Here is a 12429-nt window from a genome sequence, read left to right on the forward strand (position 1 = left end):
TCTCCTGTAGCATATTTCCTCTTTTTGTGGCCCCTTCAACACCTGCGAAAGTTCAGGATCTTTCCTTTTACAACTTCATTGCAGACCTCCCCCTCCCCAAATTGCTTGCCACTCTTCTCATCACCCCCATTGCTTCTGCTCCTTTGCTTGGCCTGAGAAGTCCTTCCCGGATTATTCTTGGCAGAATTCTCCAATTTTAAGCCTCAATTGAGGGTCCAGTGCAAGCTTTCTCTGAGGCCCCAGGCTGGAAAGCAGATGCCCTTTCTGTGCTCCCGGGAGCCTAGCCTGCGCCTGGCACATTGTCCATTGCTGGCTTGGGGCTCCCGTATAGCACGCTGCTGCTTCAGCACCCAGCATGATGCCATCAGAGTGTCACCTTGCATGTACAGGCCTTCTGCATCTGAAATCTCGGCAAGTGTTGAATCACAAGCAGTCCACAAAAATTGGTTAATGAACCACAGCTGGAATGTGACTGTGGTCATCGTTCCATAGCAGCTGTGGTCCCTGGAAAAGTTTTCTGGTGGTAGGCAGAAATCTGCCTTCCTGAAATTTCCACCGTGTGGTTCTAGCATGTTGACTCCCAACAGATGTCTGAAGCAGAAAGTTGCTCTTTGTTCCCTGAGTATCACTTTCTGGAGCCTAGTTCCTTCTCTTCCCACCCCACTCCTTCAGCTCGTTGCACGGCGGGCAAGTATGTTGCCTCGTGGAATCCAGAACCAGTACATCCTCTAGGTCCTTCCCCTACTTTCAGTTCTTCCATGACTCTCTACTGTCCACACGATGTGGACATTCCTTCCCTCATAAGGCACTGTGTGATCTCACCCAGCCTCTTTCATCGTTCCCCACACAAGTGATCTCTTTCAGTTCCCTGATCCTGCTCTCCTTTCTTACTACTAAGCTTTCTACATGCTGTTCCCTCTTCCTGGAACATATTGTCTCCATCTCCTGCCTGCAACACATCACCACCTCCTTCATCTGTCAACATCTCAACCTTAGGAATCATTGCAGCCTTTCCTGATCCCTCCAGCTCCCTGACCACCCCTTGGCCACTGAATTTGCTTCCTCTTTCTCAGGTTCATATATTGTTACCCTCAATGCCCAGCACAGGCCTGGCTGTTGTTAGACCCTCAAAAAAGAGATCTGGAATTCCATGGTGATCTAGTGGTTAGGACTCATTGCTCTCACTGCTGAGGGCCGATATTCAACCCCTGGTCTGAAAACTAACATTCCACAAAAAAAATAAATAATTTTCATGTGGTTGCTGGCTTCCAAGATAGCCCCCAACGACCTCCACTTTCTGCTGTTCATGCCCTTGTATAGTTCTCTTCCAAAAGGAATACGGCTAATCTGTATAACTAGTGAGATGCTGCAGAAATGATAGTGTATGATTTTCAAGGCTTAAGTCATAAAAGACACTGTGACCTCTTCTGCTTTCCTATAGATCACTTGCTCTAAGGCAAGCCAACTGCCATGTTGTGAGGATACTCAAACAGCCCTAGGGCAAGGTCCACAGGGGGAGGAACTGAGGCCTCCTGCCCACCCTCACTTACCAGGCATGAGTAACCCGGCTTGGGAATGGATCTTCCAAGCCCCAATCATGCCTTCACATGATTGCTGCCTGATTTGACACTTGACTGCACCCTCAGGAGACCCTGAGTCAGAACAACTTAGCTCTTGAATCCCTGACCCATGTCATCTGTGATATAATAAATGTTTGGGGATAATTTAATTATACTGTAATAGATAATTAACCCGTCCTTTTTTTGTGATAAATATTTGAAGTCTTCTGTAGAAAGTTCAATTCCATTTTTGATGACTCTGCATTTGTTCCTCTGTGCTGTGGCCTTACCACCCTTCATGGGATACTCTGAGGTGTCAGCAGTCAGTAGCTGGGAGCCCCTGGTGGCTCCTCCCAAGTGACCCCAGACCAGCCAGTTGGCTGTGGCATTCCCAGGACTCCCTCCTTCCCAGGCAACTGGGTGTGGGGTTGAGTCAAGTTCCAGATCTGCTGGGGACCGCACCCACCTCACATGAGAAATCAGAGAAGCCAAGTCCATGGAAGCTGTTCATATGACATACTTTATTTCCAATCTACAACCATTAAAAACCCTTTGTAAGTTTACACTGTACAGTTATTCTCATGTCTGAAATAAGACACGGGAGGGAAGGAGAGCTGGCGGACTGGACCACGGTTGTCTAGCACCCAATACCTCCTGGGAAGGAGCCTTCTGAAGAAAGGAGTAGGGAGGAGAAAGAGTGGACAGGAGAGGCAGAGAGTTTGGCCCAAGGATGCCCCTGGTCCCTTCCTTCCCAAAGGCCTTTCCCTGGGGGACCCCTTGGGCCCACTTCAGGGTCCACACCAGGAAACCGGGATGGTCAGGAAGGGGGTTTCACAGTATTGGCGGGGGGTTCGGGATGGGGGGCCAGGTTGAGGGACAGCTTTTGGTCCTCTCCCCTCAGCCCCTAGGGGCAGGAGCTGCTTTTTGGCACTGTCTATAAGGTCTCCCTGAAGGTGGGAGGAGGAGGAGGAGGAGGAGGAGGAGCTGGCTGGGGATTTAGGAGTCTTTCTTTGAGAACCTAAGTTTCTTTCCATTTGAAAAGAAGCCATAAGCCTATGGTGAGATTCCCAAGGGATAAAGGGTCAGGGTCTTTTGTCCCCTGCTCCCCGCCCCACCCCCCCCCCCAGGATGCCAACCCCCTGCCTGGCTGGCACAACCCTATACAACCTTTAGTAAAACCCAGACAAGTAGGAGAGGTGGGTAGAACTGGAACCAAGCCAGGGGTAGGGAAAGGAAAAATGCCTGCCTTTCCCCAGCCCCCCAGTTTCTGGGAAGAGGAGAACACAGTTGTGTTTTGGTTTGGGTAGGGATGGCCAGGGTTCCCAGCCTCAGAAATCCAGATAAGCTTGATGTTTCCCACTTGTTCCTGGGCAGGACCAGCCTCGGTCCTTCACCAGGCCACACTATTTGCTGGTTTAGATCGGCAGGTAGTAAACGCCTATGTATATCAGAATCATTTAGAGGGCTTGTTAAACCCCCCGATTGCTGCCCTCCCCCCACCCCCGCCAAAGTTCTAGTTTTGTAGTTCTTGAGTGGGGCCAATACTTTGCATTTCTGTCAAGTTCCCAGGTGATGCTCTGGCTTCTTTGAGAACCTCCAGGCATCTCATCCTCAGCAACTTGGTACCCTAAGAAGACAGTGCCAGGGAGCTGGGCCACAGCTGCCAAGGCCCTGCCTTAGAGGCACCAAATTGGGAAGCTGCTGGGAACAGACTTGTGGTGAGCCCCCTGTGCAGAGAAGTAAACTAAGGCACAGAGGTCAGTGGCGGAGCTGAGAGAGGAGCCAGGATACCAGGGCCCAGTGGAGAGAGGATGGTGATGCAGGACCCAAAAACATGAGGCGTGCTCTGGGGTCCCTAGGGATCATCTTCGTAAAATCATACAACCAACCAAACACAGAGAAGTTAGGACAACTGCCCAGACCTGGGCCAGGTCTCCAAAATCCTAGCTGAAATTCCTTTTCACAGGAGCAGTTCGAGTGGTATAGAGTGGAGAAAGACAAGATGGTCAGGCCTTGATGACTTTGGCCCTTCAAGGATGCTTAGGGGAAACCAGAGCTCCTTTCCTTACTGCCTGGGGTTCAGGGAGCTGGTGAAGGGCAGGAAAGGAGGGGAGCAAGGCTGATGGGGTAGACAAAGGAGGGTCCAAGGACGGTGTGGGGAAGGGTAGGGTGGGGCAGCCCTAGACAAGGGGTCACCTTGTCACCAGTTCCCTTTGGTTCTTGGCTCTGTGGACTTTGCAAACTGCAAATACTACGGAAGGGATAAGGGGTAATGCCAGGGTGGGCTACAGGTTCCGCCAGGGCAAGCTATTCAGAGGCAGAGAGATCCAGGGGAGGGTAGAGAGGATGGTGGGATGTCACATGGACAGGCAGATGCACGGACAGATGGCCAGGGAGAGGAGGGAAGAACCCAAGTCAGGCTGCATCTGCTTTACAAATAAGGCTATGGAGGACTGGGCAGGATAGGGGAGGCCAAAATGGGGGTCCCAGTGACCTCCGCCAAATCCCAGTGGATAGTCCTGGGGTCCTGTCGGGAGGCTGTGGACAGAAGAAAATGGGACTCAAGGGTGAGATGGGGGTGTCTTTCTGGGCTGGGGGCGGTCACTGGGCCAAGCCCAGCCTGAGGCATCGGGGAAAGGTTCCCCCTTCAGTGTGAGAAAACAAAACAGAACCCAGGAAATACAATCAGATCTGAAAGCAAACATCAGGAGTTGGGAGACCACAGACACAGGAGGATGGGGATGTGAGCCTGAAGGGCCAGGAAATCCACAGGAGGCCATTCTGGGAGGGCTGAAGGGGGTGGGTGCTACAAAGAAGCCCGGGGCTCAGAAGAGGAAAACCTGGCCATGGGTCAGGGCCACTCGGTCTGCTGGTGGGAATCAGTCAGAGAAGAGGCGGCAGGAGGGGAGGCTTTGGAGGAAGGTGATAAAACAAAGGATGGATGGGTGGTGGGAAGCAAACAGGCTGAGCCCAGAGAGAAGACAGGGTTCAGCCAAGATCAGGGAATGGTAGGTGGGGGTCTCACTCACCCCTGGGAATGCAGAACCTGCTGGGAGTCAGGAAACCTGAATTCTGGTCCTGACTCTGCCTCCAGTTTGCTGTGTGACCTTGGGTGAGGAACTCCCTTCTCTGGGCCAATTCCTCATCCAAAAAAGTGAGGGGTTTGACAAAAAAGGACCAACACTGTGTGATTCCACTGGGAATACTTAGAACAGGTAAATTCATAGGGACAGAACGTGGAATAGCGGTTATCAGGGGCCTGAGGGAAGGATGGGGAGTTACTGTTAGTGGGTACAGAGTTTCAGTTTGGGGTGATGAAAAAGTTCTGGAAATGGATAGTCCTGATGGTTGTACCACTGTGTGAATGTATTTAAAGCCACTAAAAGGGCTAAAACAGTAAGTTTTATATTATGTATTTTGGGCCACAATTTTTTAAAAACTGAGAGGACTGGTCCAATTTATTAGCCTTTCCACTCACTAAGACTAGTGAGGGCACTAGGGGACAATGAGTGTGATCAGACCACTCTAGATCAGTGTAGAACCTATGTTTGCCCACGTAGACTCAGGCACAGTATTGTATTTGGTCCTCAGCACTGCCATGTGAGTTAGGATTTCTTCCACTTTGCAGCTGGAGGAACAGAGGCACAGACTAGCCACATGCTCTGGGGTCAAGGTCATTCAAGTCAGTAGCAGTTTATTATTATCTTTAAAATCAGTTCAGTTCAGTGACCTGGAAAACATCCTTGCATTTTAGGTTCATACCACAACTGACTTAGTGGCCTTTGAAGAAAGGACGCATGCTCTAAATTAGCATAAGAATTTGCCTCCTGGGGCAAATATTGTCACTTCCCATGACTGGATGATGAGAGTCGTGAAAGTTGATGTGCTCCCCTTTTCACCATGGCTGCCAGGAAACTCCAGAGTAAAATTTAATTGCAGGATTATGGGGATCATGTCAGATAGATATAAGTGTGTGTGTGTGCGCACGCGCGTGTGCACGTGCTCTTAGTTGCTCAGTTCTGTCCGACTCTTTGCAACCCCATGGACTGTAGTCCTGCATGCTCCTCTATCCATGGGATTTTCCAGGCAAGAACACTGCCTGGAGTGGGTTGCCATTTCCTCCTCCAGGGGATCTTACCAACCCAGGGATCAAACCCATATCTCCTGCGCTGGCAGGAGAATTCTTTACTCACTGTGCCACCTGGGAAGATAGATTTGGGGAATGATAATTCCTCTTGCCTTTTGCCCCCCCCTTTTTTTTTTCCTGTTGTCTTACTGAACTTCACGATTAGGATTGTAAATTGCCTCCAGTGCTTTTTGGAAATTCTCAGCATAATTAACCCAAATCAGAGCTGGGTTGAGGACCAGGTCCCCTAATTCTCAGCTCAAGGCTCTTCTAAAGATATAACACCGTGGTTATTGGGCTTAAAAAAGATGGCCTAATTGGAGATGGTGAAGGACAGGGAAGCCTGGCGTGCTGCAGTCTATGGGGTCACGAAGAGTCAGACATGACTGAGCAACTGAACAACAATGGTCAAGGCTGTGAACATCAATGGTATGCACTGGTATTTAGGATCTCTCTGGGAGTTTGTTAGATATGCAGATTCCTGGCCCTCTGGGGTGAGGTGGGGGCCAAGAAGCTGCATTTTGGACATGTCCACAGAGGATTCTGATGCAGGGGTCCCCACACCACCCTCTGGGACACACAGGTCCAGAGATTCAGGGTAGACTGGTTTTATGTCTGGGTTGGGCAGTGGCATAGTCTGGGTATTCTGCACCCACACAAAGCCCCCAGTGGAGCAGTAGGTTAACACAGCAAGGGACAAGGTTGGACTGAGGGTTCCAGTGGACCTAGGTTCTAGTCTGAACTTGATGACTTCCTAGTTAGGTGACTCTGGAATGAGACCTGTACCTCAGTTTCCTCATCTGTAAAATGGGAGCACTAAACCTTGTCCTGCCAAGGTTGCCTCCCAGAGTTAGCATGTAGAAGCCTGAAGGAGATGTGGCAGGGGAAGCAATTTCTAAATAGCCATGTGCTCTAGAAAAGGTGTCCAGGGACTTAATTATTAATGAAGAGGTGGTGAGATTGGGGGGCTGATGAGCCTGGAAGACTGGCAAAGCTGGGGAGGGCATTCTAGATGGGAGAGGAGAGGGAGGAAGGCCCTAGAAGTTGGATGGGCAAGAGGAGAACAGGCCATGTGATGAAACCATGAAAAGTGGATGCAGGCAGGCAGGAGAGAGCCATGTGGCAATCAGGGCACAAGAGGGTAAGTCTTAAACCCTCAACTTTGTCACCTGGGAAAGCAGCTGGTAGAGGAGCATCCCTGGGGAGACCAAGGGAAGGGTCCGTTTTCAGCAAGACCTCTTAGAAGGGGTTTTTTAAATTGGTCAGCCTTTGGTGGGGACAAAATTGGGGGGGAGAGGGCTGCCAGGGTGACAGGGACTTGAATATTGATACCTCATGCATGCAGGATCTAGGGGCCACTGACATGCCAGAGTAATTTGATTTTCATTTCAAATACAGACATCATTGCCCCCAGGAGGGTCTGATTTGGCTATGGGAAGAGGTCAGATGTCAGAAACACAAGATCATCCAGTTTGGGGTCAGTCATGGCAACTGGTCTTCCATTTCCCCTCAACCAACTGTGCCAACACAATGGATCCAAGCCTAGGGGCCTGTAGGGAATTAGGACCCCAGGGTTCCTTGGGACTTTGGCTGAAGAGAACAAAGATGGAAAGGAGAGGAAAAAGAAGGATAGAGGGCGAGGAAGAGAAGGAAGTTGCTGAGAGTAAAGAGGCAGCAAAGAAGAAAGGGGAAAAGGGCAGTGTTCCTTCCTGGGACCCGGTGCTCCTGGGGAGTCCTCACGGTGGGCCAGGCAGTTTTCTGCTCCCGGAATGTTACCAAGACTTAAAAGGCATTTGAAGGAACAAACAAACTTAGAAATTACATTCCAAAAGAGTAGAGAGTTTTTACAAGACAACCCCCCACCCCAAAAAAAGAAAACACAACCAGTTACTAATTAAAATGCTAAAACCCAAATCAAACCAATATTTACATGTAACATTTTCAACCCCATCAAGCCCCATGTCCAGAGGCTTCTGTAGGAACAGTGATGAGTGACCTTGCCCAGTGGCATGCAGGAAGCAGAAACTGGGACTTTACTGAAAACCAAGGTCTGAGGCCTCTGACACTGGCTGAGGGCTGGGCGGCCAGGCGCTAAGACAACGAGAATGCAAGGACAATCTTGGATGAGAACAATGATGGTAAGGCTGAGCAGTCAGCAGGGTCCAGGTCTCGTGAGGATTCCTCCCCAAGGCTAGAAGTACAGCCTCCCTGGCCCTCTGCAGCCCGGGGAGGTGGCACAAGGCCTCTGGTAGCTTGTGGCCTGGTGTGAACCCCCCTCCCTTGGAGATGGCATTGGAGGGGCTCCCCTGACCTCTTGGGTGGGAACACTGGCATTCCAGAGGGGCCTGGCCCTTGGCTCCACTGACCTGCCTGCTCTGCCCACACAGGTCACTATGGTATGAGGAAGTGGCTGGTTGTACTAATGTGACCCCAAAGTTCTGCCGATAGGCAATGGAGATGAAGGTATTTGGGTAACTGGTCCAGGTGCCCCAGAAAGGGCAAGACTGGGGGCTGGTGGGTGGGAGTGCAGAGGCATCTCCTGAGTCCTAGGGGACACACTAGCAAAGCTGCCGGCTTTCAGTCTTCCTGATAGAAAATTCACAGATAAGCCACTTTATCCTGATGTTTTCATTCTGAGCCCCCAACCAGTTACACACATATGCAGGTACGTGTGCAACCAAAATGGGTTCACTGGCACCAGGGGGAGGCCTCCTGCATTCCCCTGCCCTGTCACCACTGCAATGAGCTGTGCTGCAATCCGTCCGATAGCTCAGACAGCTCACATGCAACGGGGAAGGGTGGGCAGTGGGGTTCGGACTGAGAGACGAGCCTGGAGAGTCCGTAAGGCTAAGGAGAGAGGCTGGTGAAAAGGCTGGAGGCTGGTGAGAACTGAGGCAGGCTGGCAGACACTCTCAGATCCATGTGCAAAGCTGCAATAAACAACATTCTCGAAGTTCAGTCCTGTTTTCCTGCGAGTTCTCACTTAGGGAACTTGGAGAGATCTCCATGCTCTTGATAAAAGCCTTAGTAATCTGTGTTGGACTCATTAGAAACCAAAAAAAAAGGTGTCAGAAGGAGGAAGGAAAATGGGAAGTGATTGGAAAGCGGTGCTGCTGGTCCAGCCCTCTGTCCTGTCTGTATTTACAATCTCACGGCTGGGGGCCGGGCAAGTAGCAGGTGTGGAGCATAGAAGTGGTGCTCTGAGGCCAAAGGGTCAGCAGATTTGTGGGGACCTCTGCTGGGGCCCCCTCCAAACCTGAACCAGGAGACCAGAGCTCGCCTGCTGAGTTGCCTTGTCCACAGAGAGGACCTTACACCCATCCATCGTGTTAAAGCCTTGCATTGTCCCAGTGATGAGAGTACACGTCTCAACCTCCAATAAATTACCTTAGGGACTTTGGGGTAAATTAAATTATTAAAATAAAGTAAAACCACCTTAAATATTTATAGTAAGAAAAACTCAAATAAACAACCTCGGCAAGAAATGTGTTTCCAGGCCCCAGTCTATTGCCATGTCCCGGGGCACCGGCCTCGTGGAAGGCTCCTGGGCCTGATCTGGCCAACCGGGGGCCTCTTTTTGGGAACATCTTTGCCCTTCACCAGCTGCAGGATGTAAACACAGTGGAGATGAGGCACCCCTCCAGGGTGCTGGGGCAAGAGCCCCCAGCAATCAAGGCAGTGGGCAGTTAGGCATTTATTTATCTGTGCACCAGGTCTTGAGATGGACTCTACCTATGTCTGTCCTCAAGGAGTCTCCTGGAAAGGCTGGGGTCCCCCCAAGTCAACTTAACAAGAAAGGTAGTGCCAGTGGCTCCCCGACCCTGGGTCCTGCACATTTCTACCTCACGTTCTAGGTCTTGCTGCATCTGAGCTATGGGCAGGGAGATCCAGGGCCCCAGGATTCCAAGCAGATACCTGACTGTGGCTACTGCCCTATCATATCCCCTAGAGCTGCAGCAATCCAGAGCAGCAGGGCTGGAAGGAGGAGGCGGTGGCGGAGGGAAGAGAGGGATGGGGTGACGCCCAGCTCAGCTCACCAGACACCCCACGTTGAGCCCTAGAGCAAAGCCTGTTCTTCTCATCGGTGTTTCCTCCCCATGAATAGGGATGTGGTTGGCCAGGAACATCTCTGTGAGCCCTTTTCCCTGAGGCGCATGGCTGGAAGTAGATCCTTTCCTCGGCTCTTCTGAGAAGTGGGTGTGGGTGGAACCAGGCAAGGCTCTCCCAACTTACGACCCAGGAATCAGCTCTCAAAGGATCTCTCTGGAGACGCTTCTGAAACCCAGTTTTGGTCTTTCTCCCACTCACTGCCTTCCCCTGGGAAGTCAGAGATCACCACCCAGCAGTCAGCAGGAGACCCCGCTTTACCTGGCTGGGAAAGCGCTTCCATGGCAGAGATGCAGCCCTCCAGGGCGAGAGATGCAGGGAGCTTGCGGGCCCCAAGCATCTTCTCCTCTCCACTGGTTCCCTTTGGCTGTCCAGAGACGGGGGCTGGTCGACATGAGGAGCTCTGCTACTCTATCACTCGCTGGGCGGGGCTGCCCGCTCCTCCCCACCCCAGCCAGACTCTGAAGGGTGGAGCCTGCACTTGGATGGAGAGTGGCGGATGGCAGAGCGGGATGGCCGGGCGAAGCAGGAGGCGAGAGACTGGGTGCTGCAGTCACACACTGCATCCTGTGGGGGGAGAGAGAGAAGTCAGGAGGAGCCTGGAGGCACTGACTGACCGCCCACCCCGGGACTGGGTGGCCAGCCAGGCAAGGAATCTGGACTCAGCTGTGCCCCAGGACCAGTTCCTAGGAGCTGTAGCCCCTCTCTGAACCAATTTTAAAAACGTATTTTCTTCCATTAGAGCAGTAATGAACGCTCATAAATAAAACAGTAATGAGTGTTCATAAATAACATTTCAGGGACTTCCCTGGTGGTCCAGTGGTTAAGAATCCACCTTCCAATGCAGGGGACTCGGGTTCGACCCCTGGCCGAGGAACTAAGATCCTATATGCCATGGGGCAACTAAGCTGATGCACTGCAGCTAGAGAGACGCCTGCACACTGCAACTAGCAAAAGCCTGTGTGCCGCAAAAAAGACCCAGTACAGACAAAAAAGCAAAACAAAAAAACCCAAACATTCCAGAATATAATAAACTCTGGAATATACATAAATAAATTCTGGAACATACCTTTACCAAAATGATCTCAACTCCTATAGTTTACTTTATAATCGCAAAGACATGAATACTTTTTTGTCATTATGTATGTCCAGATCTCTTTCTTTTTAATGGCCACACAGTATCCCACTGAGTGGAAATAGCTTAATTTATTCATCCAACTCATTTTTTATGTGTTTTAAGTAGTTTCTAATTTTTTTTACTACTACCAACACACAGGGATAATGGTTAAAAGTGCTGCTATACATTATTTACAATTGCCAAGATATGGAAACCTAAGTGTCCATCAATAGATGAATGGATAGAATGCTACTCAACTATTAAAAAAAAAAAAGTAATTTTGCCATTTGCATTACCGTGGATAGACTCGGAGGGCATTACACTAGGTAAAGTTAAGTTAGACAGGGGAAGACAAATACTGAATGACATCACTTATATGTGGAATCTAAAAAATACAACAAACTTGTGAATATAACAAAAAAGCATCAGACCCACAGATATAGGGAACAAACTCATGGTTACCAATGGTGAGAGGGAAGGAAGAAGAGGCAATATAGAGGTAGGGGATTAAGAGGTACAAATTATTAGGAATAAAAATAAGCTGCTGCTGCTGCTAAGTCGCTTCAGTCGTGTCCGACTCTGTGCGACCCCATAGACGGCAGCCAACCAGGCTCCCCTGTCCCCGGGATTCTCCAGGCAAGAACACTGGAGTGGGTTGCCATTTCCTTCTCCAATGCATGAAAGTGAAAAGTGAAAGTGAAGTCGCTCAGTCGTGTCCGACTCTTCGAGATCCCATGGACTGCAGCCCACCAGGCTCCTCTGCCCGTGGGATTTTCCAGGCAAGAGTACTGGAGTGGGGTGCCATTGCCTTCTCTGAAAAATAAGCTACTAGGATATATTTTACAGCACAGGGAATATAGTCAATATTAATAATGATTACAAGTGGAGTATAAACTTTAAAAATCATGAATCACTATATTACACACCTGTAACTTATATAATATTGTATGGCAACTATACTTCAAAAAGCACCAAAAACGTGCTGCTGTAAAACTTGATTGGTTGGTTCAAATTCCAGCCCAGTTACTTACCAGCTATGTGACCTCGAACAAGTTTTTTAACCTCTCTGAGCCTTGATTTTTTTCTCAAAGTTGTTGTGATCAACTTTGATCTCAGCCCGGATTTTTTCCTCAAAGTCTGTTGTGATCACAACAAACTGTTGGCATAGTGCCTAGTAAGTCTTAGCAATTTTTATTAATAATGCAGTACATTTCGTTATATACATATCCACCTCTGTAAAAATTTCCATTGGCTACATTCTTAAGAGAACTACTGGATCAATGGGTAATAAGCATATTTTACATACTGAAAAATGTTTGGGTCAACCAACATGCAAAATACAATCAGCTTTGTATTACTGGTTTCGTGATACAGTTGTGGTTATGTGATTATGATGATTAATTTTGTGTCAACTTGACTGGGCCACAGGTCCAGACACCTGGTCAAACACTATCCTGGGTACTTCTGCGAGGATGCTTTTGACTGAGATTAACACTTAAACCAGTAGACAGAGTAAAGCT

General features: G+C 49.7%; 1 protein-coding gene across 1 annotated transcript in view; it reads right to left on the reverse strand.

The window, feature by feature from the left end:
- Positions 1–2681: 2681 nt before the first annotated feature.
- Positions 2682–12429, reverse strand: part of MTCL2 (microtubule crosslinking factor 2) — a 75186-nt gene continuing 65438 nt past the window's right edge. The window contains exon 15 of the mRNA XM_019972375.2: positions 2682–10359. Within this exon, the coding sequence (XP_019827934.2) occupies positions 10207–10359 (153 nt within the window). The 3' untranslated portion in view covers positions 2682–10206. The remainder of the gene's footprint in view (positions 10360–12429) is intronic.

The sequence above is a fragment of the Bos indicus genome, chromosome 13 (genome assembly GCF_029378745.1).
Source record: "Bos indicus isolate NIAB-ARS_2022 breed Sahiwal x Tharparkar chromosome 13, NIAB-ARS_B.indTharparkar_mat_pri_1.0, whole genome shotgun sequence".
Classification (NCBI taxonomy): Eukaryota; Metazoa; Chordata; class Mammalia; order Artiodactyla; family Bovidae; genus Bos; species Bos indicus.